Source organism: Dasypus novemcinctus, chromosome 12, assembly GCF_030445035.2.
Source record: "Dasypus novemcinctus isolate mDasNov1 chromosome 12, mDasNov1.1.hap2, whole genome shotgun sequence".
In the NCBI taxonomy this organism is placed as follows: Eukaryota; Metazoa; Chordata; class Mammalia; order Cingulata; family Dasypodidae; genus Dasypus; species Dasypus novemcinctus.
This window is the reverse complement of record NC_080684.1, coordinates 98,644,696-98,664,601: the sequence shown is the minus strand read 5'-3', so window position 1 is coordinate 98,664,601 and position 19,906 is coordinate 98,644,696. Positions and strand designations below refer to the sequence as shown.

General features: G+C 42.3%; 1 protein-coding gene across 1 annotated transcript in view; it reads left to right on the top strand.

The window, feature by feature from the left end:
- The window catches only part of FAM227A (family with sequence similarity 227 member A), a 99,641-nt gene that overhangs the window by 29,669 nt on the left and 50,066 nt on the right, over positions 1–19,906 (top strand). The window contains exons 7-9 of the mRNA XM_071219065.1: positions 12,058–12,159; positions 14,746–14,850; positions 16,884–17,007. Coding sequence (XP_071075166.1) covers positions 12,058–12,159; positions 14,746–14,850; positions 16,884–17,007 — 331 coding nt within the window. The remainder of the gene's footprint in view (positions 1–12,057; positions 12,160–14,745; positions 14,851–16,883; positions 17,008–19,906) is intronic.

The window sequence follows — 19,906 nt, the reverse complement described above, 5'->3', positions numbered from 1 at the left end:
GTCTGTTTCTTTTTTTTTAAAGATTTATTTATTTATTCCTCCCCCCCCCCCCATAGTCTGCTCTCTGTGTCCATTCACTGTGTATTCTTGTGTCTGCTTGTATGCTTTTATTCTCATTAGGCAGCTCCAGGAACCAATCCTGGGACCTTCTGGACTGGCAGAGAGGCAATTATTCTCTTGCACCATCTCAGCTCCCTGATCTGCTGAGTCTCTTATTGTCTCTCCTGTGTCTCTTTTTTGTTGCATCATCTTGCTGTGCCAGCTTTCTGCATGGGCTGGCACTCCTGTGTGGGGCAGCACTCTGCACAGGCCAGCACTCTGTGTGTGCCAGCTTGCCACATGGACCAGCTTGCCTTCACCAGGAAGCCCTGGGCATTGAACCCTGGATCTCCTACATGGTAGACAGGAGCCCAATTGCTTGAGCCATATCTGCTTCCCAAGGGTCTGCTTCTGAACCATCAATTTGGTTCCATTGGTCTACATGTCTTTTATACCAGTACCATGCTGTTTTACCACTATAGCTAGGTAATATGATTTAAAGTCTGGAAATGAGAGTTTGCTTTTCTTTTTTAAGATGTTTCTGGCTATTCAGGACCTCTTAACCTTCCAAATAAATTTGATAATCATGTTTTCAATTAAAAAAAAAATTCTGGTGGGCTTTTTATCAGGACTGCTTTGAAATTTAAAAAAAAAAAAGATTTATTTATTTATTTCTACCCCTCTACCCCCCTCCCACCCGTCTGCTGTCTGTGTCCATTCCCTGCATGTTCTATGTCTGCCTGTATTCTCATCAGGCAGCTCTGGGAACCAATCCTGGGACCTTCTGGAGTGGGAGAGAAGTGATCATTCTCTTGCGCCACCTCAGCTCCCTGATCTGCTGTGTCTCTCACTGTTTCTCTTCTGCATCTCCTCTTGTTGTATCATCCTGCTGTGCCAGCTTTCCACGCGGGCCAGCATTCCTGTGTGGGGCAGTACTCTGTGCAGGTCAGCTCACTACATGGGCCAGCTTGCCTCCACCAGGAGGCTCTGGGCATCAAACTCTGGACTTCCCATATGATAGACGGGAGCCCAATTGCTTGAGCCACATCCGCTTCCTGTATTGATTTTATATATCAATTTGAGTAGAATTGACATCTTAATGATATTTAGTCTTATAATCCATGAGCATGGAATGTTCTTCCAGTTATTTAGGCCTTTTTTGATTTCTTTTAACAATGAGTTGCAGTTTTCTGAATACACGTGCTTTACATCATTGGTTAAGTTTATTCTTGACTATTTGAGTTTTATGTCATATTTTATTTTCACCACTCTTTTGACACTTTTAGTTACTTTTATTGATATAATCTTCATGACTAGACTGTCTTCCAGGCCTCTCTCTCCTGTCTTTTCTTTTCAGGCTCTAGCACACTCTTTAGTATTTCCTGAAAATCTAGTCTCTTGGTTAGAAATTCTCTCAGTTTCTGTTTATCTGTGAATATTCTAAACTGCCAAAGGTGAGGCTGAAGCATAGGCTAGGCATGCAGGCCGATCTGGGTGAAAGAAACCGGTCCCTCCTGTCACTGTGATTTTCAGTCAGCCCAGCTTCCCCTCATGCTGGGGGTGGAGTTAAAATGGTAGCCACTGGCCTCTCTCCAACATGAACAGGTTCATACTCTAGCTCTTCCTAGGGCTACACTCCAGCCAACCGAATTCACCAATCACAGCTGAAATCAGTGGCCAACCATCTCTTCCTCCCCCATTTTTGGGAAATGGAGCTTCAAATTCCAGCCACAGAATAGCTCCTGGGGTAGCTTGCACTGCCAAAGAAGGATAATCACCAGCCTTAGCAGCTTGGCCAGTAGTTTCCCAGAGAGGCTGGCACTGGTCCCCCCAGCTTCCTCCCTGCCAGAGGCTTAGGCTAGAGCTGTAATCTGATCTGAATGGAAAGAAGCCAGTCCCTACCAGCACTGTGATTTTCAGTCTGCCCCACTTCCCATTGTGCGAGGCGCAGAGTTAAGATGATGGCTACCAGCATCTTTCTGACTTGGACAGGTTCAAACTTAAGCTGTTTTTAGGATTATACTTTAGCCCACTGAACTAACTCATCAGTAGCTGAAGTTGGTGCCCAACCCTCTCTTCCTCCCCTGTTTTTGGGAAGTGGAGCTTTCCATTCCAGCCGCAGAACAACTCCCGAGGTGGCATGCACCTCGGATGGGCACTGACCTCCGTGGTGTGGAGTGCTTTACTTAGGAATCTTCTCTGTAGATGGGTAGTCTCCTCCTTCCATTCCTTCAATAATGTTGCAGTATGCTTTTCTGGTCTCCTGGAATCTCCAAACAGGTGCTTCAGCTAGCTCCAGATATCTCTGGGTGTTTACTACCTGCCCTGTAGCAAGAGCTGACTCTAGGAGCTTCTTTTTTTTTTTTTTTTTTAAGATTTATTTTTATTTATTTAATTCCCCTCCCCTCCCCCGGTTGTCTGTTTTCTGTGTCTTTTTGCTGCGTCTTGTTTCTTTGTCCGCTTCTGTTGTCGTCAGCGGCACGGGAAGTGTGGGCGGCGCCATTCCTCGGCAGGCTGCTCCCTCCTTTGCGCTGGGCGGCTCTCCTTATGGGTGCACTCCTTGCGCGTGGGGCTCCCCTACGCGGGGGACACCCCTGTGTGGCACTGCACTCCTTGCGCGCATCAGCACTGCGCATGGGCCAGCTCCACACAGGTCAAGGAGGCCCGGGGCTTGAACCGCGGACCTCCCATGTGGTAGACGGACGCCCTAACCACTGGGCCAAAGTCCGTTTCCCTAGGAGCTTCTTACTCCACCACCGTCATGTATTGTATTTTTTAATTATGTAACTCCACTCCTTACTTCTTACAGGTGCTCAAATGCAAACATGAAAAGTAATGTTAAATCTATGGTTTGGAATATACAATGTACAAAGATATAATTTGTAAAAAGTACCAAAAATAGGTGGGGAGGTGGGGAATAGGAATAGTGTATGTGTATACTGTGAAGTTAATTTGGTACCAAATAAAATATGATGGATATAAATTTAGGATGTTAAATTTTAACCCCATGGTAACCTCAAAGAAGGTATATGGAAAACATATTCAGAAGAAAATGTGAAGGACTCTAAATGGTACAGTAAAATAAATCAAATATGAAAATAGGCATTAACAGAAGAATTGAGAGTTTAAAAAGTTTTGACTTACAAAGACAAAATAGCAAAATGACAGAAGAAAGTACTGCATTATCAGTAGTTACTTTAAATGTAAATGGATTAAACTCTTCAGTCAAAATGCAGAGATTACAGAATAGATAAATACGCAATGACCCAATTTTATGCTGTCTGCAAGACACCTTAAATTCAAAGACATAAGTAGGTTAAAAGTGAAGGGATGGACGTGATTTGTAATAGTCATTTTTTGACTGGAAGCCTTTTTTGTACAACACTCCAATAAACCTTAAAAAAAAAAAAGTGAAGGGATGGAAAATACATGCTAACAAATAGTAACCAAAAGAAAGCTGCGTTAGCTATACTAATATCAGCTAAAATAAACTTTCAGTCAAAAAATTGTTAAAAGCGACAAAGTTGTGATATACTTGTGATATAAAGTGGTCAGTATAACAAGAAGACATAATTAAAATATATATGCATCTCATGGTAAAGCCCCAAAGTATATTTAAAAATACAGAGTAGAAGGGAGAATTTGATGGTTCTATATTAGCAGTAGGAGACTTGAATATACCACTTTCAATAATGGATAGAACATCTAGACAAAAGATCAATAAGGAAGTAGAAGACTTGAATGATACTTTAAGCCAACTGGACCTAATAGGCATATGGAAACACTTCATACAACAGCAGCAGAATACACATTCTTCTCTAGAGGACATGGATCATTCTCCAGGATAAACTATCTGTAAGGTCACAAAACAAGTCTCAGTAAATTTAAAAAATATATATTGAAATTCTATAGTGAATCTTCTCTGACCACAATGAAATGAAACTAGAAATCAGTAACAGAGGGAGAAATGGAAAATTCACAAATATGTGGAAATTAAACATGTGCTCTTAAACAACCAATGGATCAAAGAAGAAATCACAGGTGAAATAAGGAAATATCTTGAGGTGAATGAAAATGAAAACACAACATACAACATAACAAAACATATAAAATCTAAGGGATAGAACAAAGGCAGTGCTGAGAGGGAAATTTATAGCTCTAAATGCTTTCATTAAAAAAGGGGAAATTAGAGACTTAACTTCAAGACTGGAGGACATACAAAAGGAAGAGCAAGCTAAGCCCAAAGTTAACAGAAAGAAGAAAATAGCAAAGATTAGAGTGACAATAAATGAAAAGGAGAATTTTTTTTTAAATTGAAGGAATCAACAAAACCAAAAGTTTTTTTTTAAGAGATCCAAGAAATTGACAAACATTTAGCTAGACTGATAAAGAAAGAGGACACAAATAACTAAAATGAGAAATGAAAAAGGAAGCATTGCTACTGACCCCACAGAATTAAAAAGGATTATAAGAGAATATTATGAACAACTGTACCCCCCCAAAATTAAATAACCTAGATGAAATGGACTAATTCCTAGGAACACACAAACTTCTGACTGACTCAGGAAGAAATAGAGCAGATTTTGTCCATAGAGGCAGAAAAGAGTGTTGGGTATGTAGATGCTGGGGTGGTGAGCAGGTAATTCATTGGTGCTCTTGGGCTTTGTTCATTCCACGCCTTGTCTCTCCCTGAAGGGGAGGGAGGCTTCACTGTCAAGTAGGTTCTGCCGCTGTCACATTTCCAGGCTTGAAGTCACTAGAATTTCTTTCAAACTTGTGTGCTGAGGAGACTCAGATGTTGGCCTCACCTCCTAGACTGAGCTTGGCACCTCAGCCCATAAAAACTTCTGTATTCAGACAAAGGAAAGGATCTGTCAGAAAACAACACCTAGTATCCTGGACTTGGCAGCAAGGAAGAGGACAGGTAGTAGAAATCCTGCAATCTGAAAAGCAGACTGAAATGTAACAAAGAACCTGAAGATGGTTGGTGGAGAGAGATAAAACATTCCAGTTCCCCAATCTAGAAATGTTAGTAAGAACCAGCAACAACTAACAGAAGACTGAGGATCAGAATTCCCAGATGAAGATTGTTCACCTATTGAGATATTATAGACTTTCTATTTAGACATGATAGAATCAAACAGCTCATGGAAGATCCCATTTTGCTTTCTAGGTTTGAAAGTTTTCCATGTCATTCTGAATGTGACCCTTCTAAAACATCCTTATATTGATTTATTTTATTGGCAAAAAATGGACTTAAATTTTGTTATAGGCATTTGATCCTGTTAAGAAGTTTCATATTAATTGCATATAGATCAAACTCTAGTTAGCTTTGTTTCTTTGAACTGCTGTCAACAGCCTTTGGTATTTTTTCCCTTGTGTAGTTTGTCATATTCCAGTAGACTGTTCCCTTGAATTGTTCCTTAAAACAAAAACACTTCCAAAAAATTTTATTTTGGAAGACTGTTAATAGGAACCCAGATTTTTTTTCTTGGTTTCTAAATATTATGGGGGCTGGGGGGTACCCAAGATAGCTTCCACCCCCAGTGTTAGCTGTCTTTTTATGTTACTCTTGGAAAAAGAGTCTTTTACAATTTAGACATTTAGGAACCCAAGTTTATAATTGTGTCATTAAAATAATGAGTTTGGGAGCATGAGATTTATTTGAGGAGTTATTTTAAAATTTAGGAGTTGGTGATAGCCACGTAGCATACTCACTCCTTATCTAACACAGATAAAAACTTAATGGAATCAGATTTCAAAGTATTTTTTCTAGCTAAAAAGGCAAAATGATTCATAGACAAATTAGATAAATAATAAAACATGAGAAACATCCTGGAGAAGTGGTTTATCAGTTTTTTAAAAACCTATCTCTAAAATATTATATAATTAAAATTATTTTCCAGCATCTGACATGGCATAGAGAAATTAGATTTCTTATTACCAGTTTTTCATCATTCTAGATAACTGCATGTGAAAATGTGCATATACCCACCAAAATAAAATCAAGGCCTCAATTGATAGTTTACTCAAAATTTGTGGGTGTATAGTACAAAAAAAGCTGTTTGCCTTTAACTGCAGTATCTTCTAACCATAAAAGGTTGGAAAACATTATCAAGCATTTGTCTTGACAGTACTGAAGCTAAATAGCTTTATAGCATCTCTGTTTGACAGTGTTGTGCTAGAAATGGCAATTTATTTTAGAAACCAAGATACAGATTTAGAGATTGCTGAAAACAAAAATTTGACACCAAATAAATGTGAGTAGTTTCCTGTGGCCTTTTAAATAGTCAGGAGTTGAAAAAAGTTGAGTTTCAAAAATGAATGAGGGGAAAATGGATGTGGCTCAAACAGTTTGGCTCCCATCTACCATGTAGGAGGTCCAGGGGTTCGATGCCCAGGGCCTCCTGGAGAGGGCAAGCCGGCCTGTGCAGTAAGCTGGCCCATGCGGAGTGCCACCCCACTCAGGAATGTCACCCCGCACAGTAGTGCCAGCCAATGTGGAGAGCTGGCGCGGCAAGATAATGCAACAAGAGACATAGAGGAAAGAAAATAAGAAGATGTAGCAGAACAGGGAGCTGAAGTGGCACAAGACAGTAATTGCCTCTCTTCTACTGCGGAAGGTCCCAGGATGGGTTCCCAGAAATGACTAATGAGAAACAAGCGGACACAGAAGAACACACAGTGAATGGACACAGAGCAGACAAACAGGGGAGGGGGTAGAAATTGGAAAAAAAAAAAAAAAGAATTTCTCAGGGCAATGCTTATTTGAGAATCCCAGAAAGTAAATAAATAGTAAATAAATAGTAAATGAATAGACTTTTTTAAAAAAAGAAAGAAAGGAATGAGGAAGTCACTGTGCTGCCTGACTCCTTCATTCATGCATGTGTGTATCTAAGCACTCGCAGATTATGTCTGGGTGGCCCAGTATATGGCAAGGGAGTTGGTGATGCCCTGGCCCTGGGAATGAATGCCATTGGGCCTAGGTTCTAAGGGCTTCCTTTTTTTTAATTGTTGGCTTTCACTATTTTAATTATTTCATTGTAGTAACATATATATGTAACAAAAGTTCCCATTTTAGCCATTTTTCAATTGTAAAATTCGGTGGTATTATATTTGCAATGTTGTGCTGCCATCACCACCATTCATTACCAAATTTATTCATTATCCTACAGTACTTCCTTCTTTTCTTTATACTCCACGTAGGTTATAGAAATCTAAGTTCAAAGGCACTTTTGTGAATTCTAAGGAGAATGCTTTGGTTTTTGCTGTCTCAAATATATGACATTTAAAAACAATAATTTTTTTAGTTTTTTAAGAAAAATTTTATTTCAACTTCAAAAAATAGGGAGGAGAGGTGGCTCAAGCCATTGGGTGCCAACCTCCCACCATGGGAGGTCTCAGGTTCGATTCCCTATGTCTTCTAAAAAGAAAACAAGGGACGCAGACCTGGCGCAGTGGATAGGGCATCCATCTACCACATGGGAGGTCCGCGGTTCAAACCCCAGGCCTCCTTGACCCGTGTGGAGCTGGCCCATGCACAGTGCTGATGTGCTCAAGGAGTGCCTTGCCATACTGGGGTGTCCCCGCGTAGGGGAGCCCCACACACACGGAGTGTGCCCCATAAGGAGAGCCGCCCAGCACGAAAGAAAGTGCAGCCTGCCCAGGAATGGTGCTGCACGGAGAGCTGACACACAAGATGACAACAAAAAAGAAACAGATTCCCATGCCGCTGACAACAACAGAAGCGAACAAAGAAGAACATGCAGCAAAATGGACACAGAGAGCAGACAATGGGGGGGGGGGGGTTGGGGGAGGAAGGAGAGAGAAATAAATTAAAAAAATAAATCTTTAAAAAAAAAAGAAGACAAATACACAACAAGCAGAGAGTGCAAACAGCAGGGTGAGGGTGGGGGCAAGACATAAATAAATAAAATTAAATCTTATAAAAAAGAGAGCTGGGGTAGCTATAAATAAAATAAAATAAAATAATAGACAAAATGCAGCTTAACAAATTATGGAATCATCACTCCAAAAAATTCTGTCTGGCACATTTATCTCATCTAATCCTAAATACAAAATCATTACTCCAGTGTTTAAAAAGATACGCAGATGAGCATAGATTGGTTAAATGACATGACCAAGTTCTCTTTATTAATGAAGAAAATGAGGGAAAAATGCTTAATTATATTCAAATACCTTAAAACTAAACCACATATTCTTTTTTTTACCTTCAGCATTGAGGTAGTACCTTCTTTGCCTTTGCTGCAAAAATAATCCAGTATTACTGTTAACTATAGTCTTTGAATTACATTATATTTTTCCATCACTATAGTCTTAACACCTTGTAGTAGAAGGATATTCTTTGTATTTATATATTAATCACAATCCTCATCTACCATCAAAATCATTATGTTATATAGTCCCTAGATTATCCTGTCATTCAATTAACATTAACCTCCCTAGACTACCCCTTTCACCTGTGATAACATATATAAATCAGCAGTGTTAGCTATACTCATAATGTGCTACCATCAACTCCATCCATTACCACATATTTACAATTGACCTTATTAAACATTCTACCTTTTTTTTTTTTAAAGATTTATTTATTTATTTAATTCCCCCCTCCCCCGGTTGTCTGTTCTCTGTGTCTATTTGCTGCGTCTTGTTTCTTTGTCCGCTTCTGTTGTTGTCAGCGGCACGGGAAGTGTGGATTCCTGGGCAGGCTGCACTTTCTTTTGTGCTGGGAGGCTCTCCTTACGGGGCGCACTGCTGGGAGGCTCTCCTTACGGGGCGCACTCCTTGCGCGTGGGGCTCCCCTACGCGGGGGACACCCCTGCGTGGCAGGGCACTCCTTGCGCACATCAGCACTGCACATGGGCCAGCTCCACACGGGTCAGGGAGGCCCGGGGTTTGAACCGCGGACCTCCCATGTGGCAGACGGACACCCTAACCACTGGGCCAAGTCTGCTTCCCAATGAAGTTCTAATATATGTGACAACATGATCAACCTTGAATACATCATATTGAGTGAAATAAGCCAGACACAAAAGGACAAATATCGTATGATCTCATGATATTAAATAATTAGAATAAATGAATTTCTAGAGTTAGAAACTCAAATATAGGTTACTGGACGTGGGGGTAGGAGTAGGGAATGTGAAGTTAATGGCTAAATTTTACAGAGTTTCTATTAGGGGTGATGGAAAAGTTTTGGTAATGAATGATGGTGATGGTAGCACAGCATTGTGAACATAATTGACAGCACTCAATTATATATTTGAATGTGGTTAAAAAGGGAAATTTCGGTTGTAAAAAATGTTACTAGAATAAAAATAAAAACAAACATAGGAATGTACAACATAAACAGGGAATCCTAATATAAAACATGGTCTATCATTAATAGTATAATTATAAAAATGTTCTTTCATCAATTGTAACAAATATAGCACATTAATACAAGGTGTTAATAATAGTGTGGTATATGGGAACTCTGTATTTTATGCGTGATTTTTCTGTAAACCTACAACTTCTCTAATAAAAAAATGAGAGTAGCAAAGTGTCACATACAAGGGAGCCTCAATAAGATTATGTGCTTATTTCTCATTGGAAACTATAGAGACTAGAAGGCAGTGGGATGATGTTATGTTTAAAGTGCTGAAAGCAAAAACTTGCCAACCAAGAATTCTGTATTCAGCAAAACTGTCTTTCAAAAATGAGGGAGGGATTAAGGTATTCCTAGAAAAGCAAAAGCAGGAGTTCTGCAGGTAGATAGTTGATTGAAGCCATATGAAGAACTAAAGATCTCCCACCAAGATAATGACTTGGGTAAATATAAATGCCAGTATTAATTTTTTATTTTAACTCCACTTTTTACTTCCTAGAGGATCTAAAGGCAAATGAATAAAATGTAATAATAAATCAGTACTTTTGGATTCATGATGCATAAACATATAATTTGTGACAACTACTTAAAGATGGGAGGAGCTAAAGGAACAGAATTTATGTATGCTATTGAATATTGAATTAAGTTTGTATAAATGAGATTGCTGTAGATTTAGGATGTTAAATTTAAGCCCCACTGTAACTATTAATAAAATATTATAGACTTTGCAAAGTCATGGAGACAGAAAGTAAAGTACAGGTTACCAGGAATGGAAGGAAGGGGCAAAGAGGAGTTAATGCAAAATGAATGTAGGATTTCTGTTTGGAGTAAAGGAAAGGTACTGCCACATTGTGAATGTGATTAATCCCACATAATGGTATGCCTGAGAGGGGTTGAGATGTGAAGATTTATGTTGTATGTATGTTTCCACAATTCAAACAAAGAGAGAGATACTAAATAGACAATGAAATGCAATACATGATACTGAATGTGATCCAACAATGGAGGGGAAAAGACTTAAAAGGATGTTGGGACATAAGAAAAATATTGGATTATAGAATGTAAGCTTCACATCAATGTTTTTTTGTTGTTGTTGTTTGTTTTTAATTTATTTCTCTCCCTTCCTCCCCACCCCCTCACCCCCATTGTCTGCTCTCTGTGTACATTCGCTGTGTGTTCTGCGTCTGCTTCTATTCTTGTCAATGGCACGGGGAATCTGTGTCTCTTTTTATTGCACCATCTTGCTGTGTCAGCTCTCCTTGTGTGCAGCGCCACTCCTGGGCAGGCTGCGCTTTTATCACACCAGGCGGCTCTTCTTATGGGGTGCATTCCTTGCTCATGGGGCTCCCCTACACGGGGGACACCCCTGCATGGCACGGCCCTCCTTGTGCACATCAGCACTGCACATGGGCCAGCTCACCACACGTGTCAGGAGGCCCTGGGTTTGAACCCTGGACCTCCCATGTGGTAGGCAGACGCCAAATCCACTTCCCCTTATTAATGTTAAATTTCTTGAACTTGATAGCTGTACTTAAGGTGATAACATAACTGAATATCCTTGTTCATAGAAAATATACATGAGAGTATTATGTGTTCAAGGATTATGATGTATGCAACATGCTCTCAAATTTTCAGAAAATATGAAATAAATTGATAGACAGATGACAGAATGATAATGGCAAAGGTGGCAAAATGTTAAATTGACGAATCTGGGTATCTGGGGGCAGGTTGGAGGTATGCTGGAGTTCTCTGTATGGGGTTTGTATTATTTTTGCAACTGTACTGTAAGTTTGAAATTATTTCAAAATAAAAAGCTATAAAAATTAAAAGTTATGTAAATGAAGTGTGAATAGCTCAGGGGCAGCTACTTGGTAATCACTCAATGAATGGATGATAGATTTTTGAGTTTTGAGTGAGCTGAGTGACATATTGAAGGTTATTAAGTTATATATTATTATCTGCCATGGTAGCTTGGCATCAGAGCCAGGTTAAAGATTCAATAGTATGACAATCTGAATTTTCTGCCACTGCTGAGTTCACTCATATTTCTATCTTAATTTTAGAATTCCTCATACTCAGTACTAACTCAGCAGGATCTTATGTCTAGTGGTTTGTGTTCATATAATATTAAATTGAATTAATTGGCTTCTTGATTGAAAGTAAGTGGTAAGAGCCAGTAGTGGTAGCTGGCGTGGAGCAGCTGGGTAGAATCATGGGTTCCAATCCTGGCTCTGCCACTTGCTGGCTGCATTATTACATTGGGCGAGTAACTTTCCCTCTTGGGTCCTCAGTTTTCTCATCTGTGAAATGGAGATAATAATGAGGGCCTTATATGATTATTGTGGAGGTTAAATGAGAATGTGTAGGAATACCTGGTTTAGCACCAGGCATATAGCAGGTTCTCACTAAAAGGTTAGGTTTTGGTTTTTTTTTCAAGTTGATTCTAAGTTACTTTGAGTCTGAAAATGACTGGGAAGAAGAGGATATGATTGACCAATTCAGCCAGACATGGAAGGAGCAAACCCTGGTTTTGAGTGAAGGTGATTAAGAGTCTAGCTGTGGCTCCAAGTGAATTTTCAAAAGCAGACAATAGCGACTACAGTAATAATGTACATTTTGTTCTTTTCAAGTCTTTCTGTTTAGATGGAGAATTGGAGAAATTCCTCTCTTCTCCTTCTCCACGAACCATATGGCTGGATACCTTCTGGTGGATCTTTCATGAAAGGTACCAGGTAAATGGAAATCTGATCGTTTCTCTCCCTTGCTAAATGATCTTCTACAGAACAAATTCTAACCTCTTTAACATGGGCTATGTCTTAGTTTCCTAGGGCTACTGTAACAAAATGCCACAAGCGTGGCTTCAAACAGGGATTTATTGTCTCACAGTTCAGGAGGCCAGAGGACTGAAATCAAGGTGAAGTCTGTGGGGTGCTGGCTATGGCTTGCCACCAATCCCTGCCCTCCCTCCCTCTGTCACATGGCTGTTTTCTCTCCCTCTGTCTCCCTGAATTCCCCTTCTTCTAAGGACACTATTCCTTTTGAAGCAGGGCCCACCCTTTTGGTGCAGTTCAGCCTCCTCTTAGCTAATCACATCTTCAGATCCTATTTTCAAATAGGGCCACGTTCATGGAAACAGGGGTTAGGACTTGAGCAAATCTCTGGGGGCCACAGTTCAGTCCATAACAGGCTATAAACCCCTCTGATTCCACAGACTGCCCCTGCAACCTTGTCTGTCTCTCCTTCTTCTCCCCACCAGGCCTGGCCCATAACTCCACATTTTAGCCATTATTCAGGGTGGACAGCCCTGTCCCCCTTGCCTCAGCCCGGCTGGGAGTCCTCCCTTGGCCTGGAAGACCCTTTTATCTCCTCTCTATCCCTGCTCATCTTTAGAACTCAGGTCGGGTGCTGGCCTCCTCCTGGGGCATGGGGAGCCCTCCCCATGCTCTCGGCTGGCCCCACTCACGTGCTCTCAACAGCAGCCCCTACCTGGATAATTCCCACTGTGCTTCACACACCACTTTATAATGTGCAATTTTTTACTTAATTGCCTCTTTCCAACTAGTCTGTGAACTTTCTGAGGCTGAAGGGACCATTTTTTGCTCATTGGTTTTTCTCCCCCATCCCTGTTGTCCAACTAAGTTGGGTTGTCTTGTGAAAAATACCCCAGTTTGCTCATTCTCCCTGGCTTCTGTGATGGCTTCTGGGTGGGCCAGGCTAGACCCAGTTGGTAGACCTTTGCAGTCTTTTCCTCACTCCAGGATCTCTCCTCTTATAATCAGTCTTTCATTCCAGACTAGCAAATTTTCTTCCTTGCCTTGGAACCACTGACCTTCATACTTAGAGTTTCTAAAATTGAAAATTGATCTGCCTTGTTTTTATACTACTTGTGTATAACAAGAGTTGGATTGTAATGTCACACTTTCTCAATAAAGACTGCAAATCTCAATTTTGGAAGAGATTTTAGAGATCTACTGTTTATCAACTGCTTACTCAAGGACAATGACAGATATTCTTTTATGACCTCCCACTCACCTCTGTTTTTTTTTCTTTTTTTTTTACTCCTTCTCTAGCACAGATATTTATTAAATGCCCACTATAAGTCAGGGAGGCAGGAGCAAACAAGACAGATTCTGATCTGTTAATTGAGCCAACACCAACAAGTCACTGAGTCAATAGGATGATTCAAATAGCAATGAGCCGTGAGGCTAATTCTTTGGAGTGTGACTGGAGAGGCCAGCAGCCTCCCTCAGGAGGTGGCTCTGAACTGAGACCCCAGCAGGAAAAGGATCCAGCCCTGTGCAATCTTTGGGGAGAATATTCTAGTTCAGGGGAACAGCAGGGGCAAAAACCCTGGAGAGGGAAGGAGATAGCATTTTCAAGGAGCAGAAAGAACTTGTGAGTGGCACAGGGTGGGTGCAGGGGAAAGTGGAAAGCAAGGCAGAGAAGGGGACAGAACCTCCTGGAGCCCGGACGAGGCATTTGAGTTTCATTGTAAGTATAATGAAAAACCATTGCAGGGCTTTCCCCAGAAGCAATAAACTGCTATGCATCTTAAAATCCTCTGGCTGCTCTGGATTACAGTAGGACACAAGCAAAGGCAGAGAGAACCTATTAGAAAGTTAGTTCAGTAGTCCAGCAGAGAGAGGCTGCTGGCTTGGAGTAGGGTAGAAGAAGTGGAGGTAGTTGCTAAATCTCACAGAGCATATTCTAGGAAACAAATACAAAGCACTTGCATACGTATGCGTACTTTAAATCTCCCCCCCACATGGTAATGTAGATACTATTACTATCCTCATTTTGCTGATGGGAAAAACAGACATGGTGGTTAAGTAACTTGCTCAAGGTCATGGAGCTAAGACTTGAACCAGGCCATCTGGCTCCAAAGTCCATGCTCTCTCACACATGCTCGTCTGCCTCTTGCTCTCTCTAGCAATCGGGTTGGGGAGTAGTGTGGAGGGAGAGCCAACATGCTTGCTGGCTATGGGACATGGGGGACAGGGGAGCATGGTGCTCTAGGTTTGGGCCTGAACTGTAGGACTGGTCCATGACATGTGCCTGCCAAGGGTAGGGTGGAGAGTAGAACCCAGGACCTCCTGGCCCAGCGTCAGAGTTCTTTCTTTAACAACGCTCTGCCTCTATGCATTTGCTTTATAAATGCTGTTAAACAAACTAGTGTGTTATTTCTTAAAGTATTTGAGGTTAAATATCTTGAGAATAAGATTCCTTTTCGGAGAGAAATACCTATTTAAGAATCCCAGCACTTTGATTGTTTCAACAAGGGACTCTAGTAATACCTTCCCCATTTTTATTCCTGGTAGCCAAACAAGGAAGTCCAGAATAAGCTGTTTGACCGGATATCCAGACACTACGCCTCTCTTTTGTATCATGACTCCAGGTCCTGCTATGAAGAGGCACTCTTAAAAGTGAGCATCAACCACTGCTTACCAAAAAAATTACGTTAGATAGTTACCTGACTTCTGATGCTGATAGAATGCTCTAACCTTCTTTCCATGAGGGAGTATTTAGTAAATTGTGTTATGTCCATATATTCATATGTTCTGCAGCAGTTACAAAAAAATAAGTTAGATACTGTAGGTACTGGTTGGGAAAGATGTAATGATAAATTTTAAGTGAAAAAAAAAAGCAATTTATACAATGCTATGTTCATTCATCCCTCTTGAAAAAAATATGTAAATGTATATATGTTTATGTGCCTATGAACAGAAAAAAATCTGGAAAAATATTTATCAAACTAGCTATGGTTATCTCTGGGGAGTTGGGATTATCTCTGTATTATTTAAATAAGAATGTAATTTCAAAATCAAAACATGAGTATATATATTTACTTTTTATACGTGTGTGTGTGTATATATATACTAAAAACTGCTAAAAGAAACTGTAAGTGAATTTTACATGATTTGGTATGACTTTTTAAATATGACCCCCAAGAAAAGAAGCCATAAAGGAAAAGACTGATAGATTTAACTATATACTTTTTAAAAAAATTATCACAAAGTTAAAAGGTAAATGACAAACTGTGCAAAAATACTTGTAGCATATATGTCGTACAACATAGAACACTCTTACAAGTCAATAAGAAAATATTATATACCTCATACATAGACCAATATACAAAGTACATGAATTCACCAGTGAAGAAATATAAACAGAAAAAAAGTTTACCCTTGATAATAATCAAAAGTAAAAATTCAAACAATGGTAACTTAATGCCCCTTTTTGCTTGTTTGCATAGATTAAAAATTCTAATTCCTGGGTCATAAAGGCTGTGGGGAGATGATACATACAGTCTAGGTGAGAAGTGAAGGGATGCAATCATGCTAAGAGGCACTTCTACTCATTGTGTGATCCCTTAGCAAGTCACTGCAGCTTTCTGTGCCTCAGCTTTATCATCCATAAAATGGGGATAATAATTGGGTTGTTCTAAGGATTAAAAGACATACTGCCCAGCCCACAAAAAAACCCCAGTACATCACAGCTCCTGTAATTATTATTATTACATCATCTTCTGGAGGACATAATCTAATATGCAGGAAAAGCTGCATTTATTCACACATTCATTCATTCAGTCAGTCAGTCAACAAATTTTTGAGTGTCTGCTATGTGCCAGGCACTGAGATAGCATAATAAATAAAAGTAATTACTCAGCATAATTTATAATTCGAAGTCTCAGAAATAAGCAAATATCCAATAATGGAGAATGGTTAAATAAATTTTGAAATGTCCACTCAGTCCAATATAATGAAGTCCATTATTAGGGAATAACTATATCCCAAGCAGTTTATAACAACTTGGAGAAGTGCTTGTTATAATGATAAATGAGTAAAGCCAGATAAAAAATGTGTAATGTGATCACCCATATTTAAAAAACAAGAATAAAACTTCATTGAAATAAAAATTAGCAGTAAGTAGTTCTTTAAGATGAAACCATGGGAAATAACAGTATGGCCAAGTCAAGAATATCTTGTCATCCTCTTGGCTTCACATGGCTTTGGCCAAGTTGCTGAAGGGGGGAAGGGTTGAGCCACAGACCATGCAGAGAAGCTGGGGGCAGGAGGTGGCTGGCCAGGCACAGCTGATACCGGCAGGGGAAGGAGCACCCTGAGACAGAAATCGCTCCCCCATGAACAGGAAGGAGATGTGGTGGCGGGTGAAGTTGATCAGTCAGTAAATTGTTGCGCACTTACTATGTGCAGAGCACTGAGCTGGGACCTAGAAAGAACGAAGGTGGGTTTTGAGTCCTGAAAAATGGGACAGCAAGTGCATTAAACAGGGGCCTGGCACATGGCAGACATCCCATAATTATTAGTAATTGTCACTCTGGTTGGCATTTTATAAGAAAAGAATTTTAGTCACACAGAACCTTCCTAAGGTCAGGGGCTCTTTATCGGGATGTGGAAATGTGGGCAACGTTGACTGACCTCTACTTGTCCTGCAGAGGTTTCCGTCCCTCCTGAGCCAAGCCTTGTACACCAGCTTCTGTTCCTGCTTTCCACAGTCCTGGTTCAACCTCCCTGAATTCAAGTCTGATCTCTGTAACACAGTGAGCCTGTGGATGTCAGGTGAGAGATGGGGACAGAAATTCCAGAAGAAACATTTTCCAACAGAGCCTAGGTACATTAGCATTTGCTATAACACCCCTTCTCAAGGCAGTATTCCTTTTCTTAATACTGAAGAAAGTTAAGTGTGTGGTTAGAGCCCCAAGGAATACAAATTTGTCTGCTTCCTCAAAGCAGTTCTGAGACAATCCATCCTAGTCTCCATCTGTGCCCAGCTTCATCTGCAGGGAGCAAGGGGGACTCTTCTAACGAGATTCTGAAGTTTCCCTTAGCCTCATTAGTTTACCATCTGGTGTGGGCTGATGGAACGAGAACTCAGGACCCCCAAAAGCAGCATGCTGTTTAGATCATCCCGCCTGACACCCTCTGCATCTCTGGATATTTCCTAAAGTCATTAATGCTACTATTTGTTAAGGGTTCCCCTGTACTAAGTACTCTGCTAAGGAAGCTCTTTCTTACATATCCTATAGTATCAGGGGTCTCAAGACCACCCCGAGTTTGAAGACTTGCTAAAAAAATTAATGGGACTCAGCATATAGTTTTACTCATGGCTGAAATGTATTACAGCAGTGTGGTAGGGATCCACAACCAGATCATAAAGGAAAAAGGTACAGGCAGGTCTAGGGGAATCCCTGCGCAGTCTTCCTTATGCTCTTCCCCTCCCCTGAGCACATCTCCCCTCCAACACCCAACCAAAATGTAGCAAACTGTGTGTGATACTTCTTCCCAGGAAAGCCCATCAGAGACTCAGTGCCCGAGGTTTTTATTAGGTGCTGGTCACTGTGCCTAGCACACACCCTCTGCCTAGCACGTACCCTCAATTCCAGGAAAGCAGTGTTCAGCATAAACCACACTGTTTATACAGTCTAGGCATAGTGAGCCAGTCTTGTCAGTTGGGGAAAGTTTTGATTCAATGTAGGGAACTGTTTACAAGGCACATTCCCAGATGCCAGCCACAGTCCAACCTGGCACATAGGTCTTGCCAAGGATAGCGCTCTCGGGCCGGCTATGTTAACTCTTTTCTGCACACCCATTTAATCCTCCGCACAGGCCTGCAGTGTAGAGCAGGGCAGGCATGGGAGGTGAGGATAAATTGGTCCAGCAGCGAACCGATGAGGGAGCGGGTTTTCAAATGCAGGCTGCTCAACTCCGAAGCTGGGCCTTTGACCACTCGGCCAGCCTGCCTCCCGTTCTCTGTCTTTCTTCTCTTCTTTCTGTTCCTCCTTCCAGTTCCCTTTTTTGTCCAAGGTAGTGCTCCCTTCCCCCAACTCATCTCCAGTAATACACTTCCTGTCCACTTACTTTGTCTACAAGAGCCAGTAGGTTTGCATTGCAGCTCAAGTTTCTTGAAGAACCCTTGGTCCTTTCCTTCTGGAACAAAAAACTAGGGTCTTACTAGTGTCTGATGGTCCAGGTTCCAAGAAACTGGGATTCCAAAACATGCAGTTTCCCTAAAAGAAAGGCAATAGCCCCATATACCATCACTAGTCAATATTTAGGGAGAACTCATCTCTGGCACCTCTTAGTTAAGTGTGAGACTATATTCAATAATCCTTTTCTAAGTACCTAATTATGATGTGCCAGGTCCAGTACTAAGTCCCAGAGGTACACAGATGAATAAAACCCAGTTCTGCGGTCACCCCTCGGGCTGAAGTGTGGTTTGCTGGCCTGGCAGGGGAGCAGCCGCGGCAGGCCAAGCCGCTGCCCCCATAATAGGGTGGCTGGTCGGACTCACCGCCACCCCTGAAGGAAGCTCGGCATGGGCGCAGAGTGCCCTCGGGTCTCCCCTTCTCGGCAGCCATGCTTCCGCGGCCGCCCCTCCTCCCGGATAGCGCCACACAATGCCTTGTGGGGCGGCACCCTTCTTCTTCTTTCTCCCTGCGCAGGGCAGAAAATTCCAGTCTGCCCTTTTCCCCTCCCCCGACAGCAGCAACAGCCAGGTGTGGGCGGAAAAATCCAGCCCGCCCTTTTCCCTTCCCCCGACAGCAGCAACAGCCAGGCGTGGGCGGGAAACTCAAGTCTGCCCTCCACCCCAGCAACAGCAGCCACCAATCCCTAAACCCTGACCCTTCCCCCAGCAACAGCGACAGCCAATCCCTAACCACCACCCCTCCCCCGTCCAGTACCGCCCACTGACCTTTTGCCGGCAACCAATCAGAACAGGGCGTGGCTTTGACCAATCAGCCTTCCCCAGCCCCTATAAAACTGTTGCCTCTCCCTCAGTAAAGTGGACTTGCGTGTTTACCTTGTCTCCGCGGTAGTTCTTCTGCCGTGCGCCCTCCAGTCCTGAGAGCCCCCGACAAGGGCCTGGCCTCCCTTGTCCCCAGTTCGTCGCCTGCTTCTCCGGGCGACCCCTTCGTCGCCTGCTTCTCCGGGCGACCCCTTCGTCGCCTGCTTCTCCGGGCGACCCCTTCGTCGCCGGCTTCGCCGGGCGACCCCTTCGTCGCCGGCTTCGCCGGGCGACCCCGTCAGCCGAACCGCGCAACCCCTTGTGAGACCGATCCCTCGTCTGCTGCCGGACCGACCCCTCGTCCCAAGCGGGACCGACCCCTCGTCCAGAGCTGGACCAACCCCTCGTCCGCAGCCAGACCCCACCTCTACCGACCGAGCAAGCCGCCGCAGTTGGCGCCCAACGTGGGGCAAAGCAACCCCACCACAGCACAACGTGGGGCAAGGCAACTCCACCACAGCCTCACTCCATAACCTGGCGCCCCCCACTCTCTTCTCACCTTGGGACTTCTCTCGTGCAACATTGCTGCTACCTGAGCCTTGGCTACCTCATACGATCCACGGCGGTCTGGGAGAATCGCTGGATGGCTTTCTCCTTCCATGTCGGGGGCTTATACCGACCCGCTATGATTAAGAGGCGCCAATAAAACTCTCAGGAGCGCGTGCCTGAGCA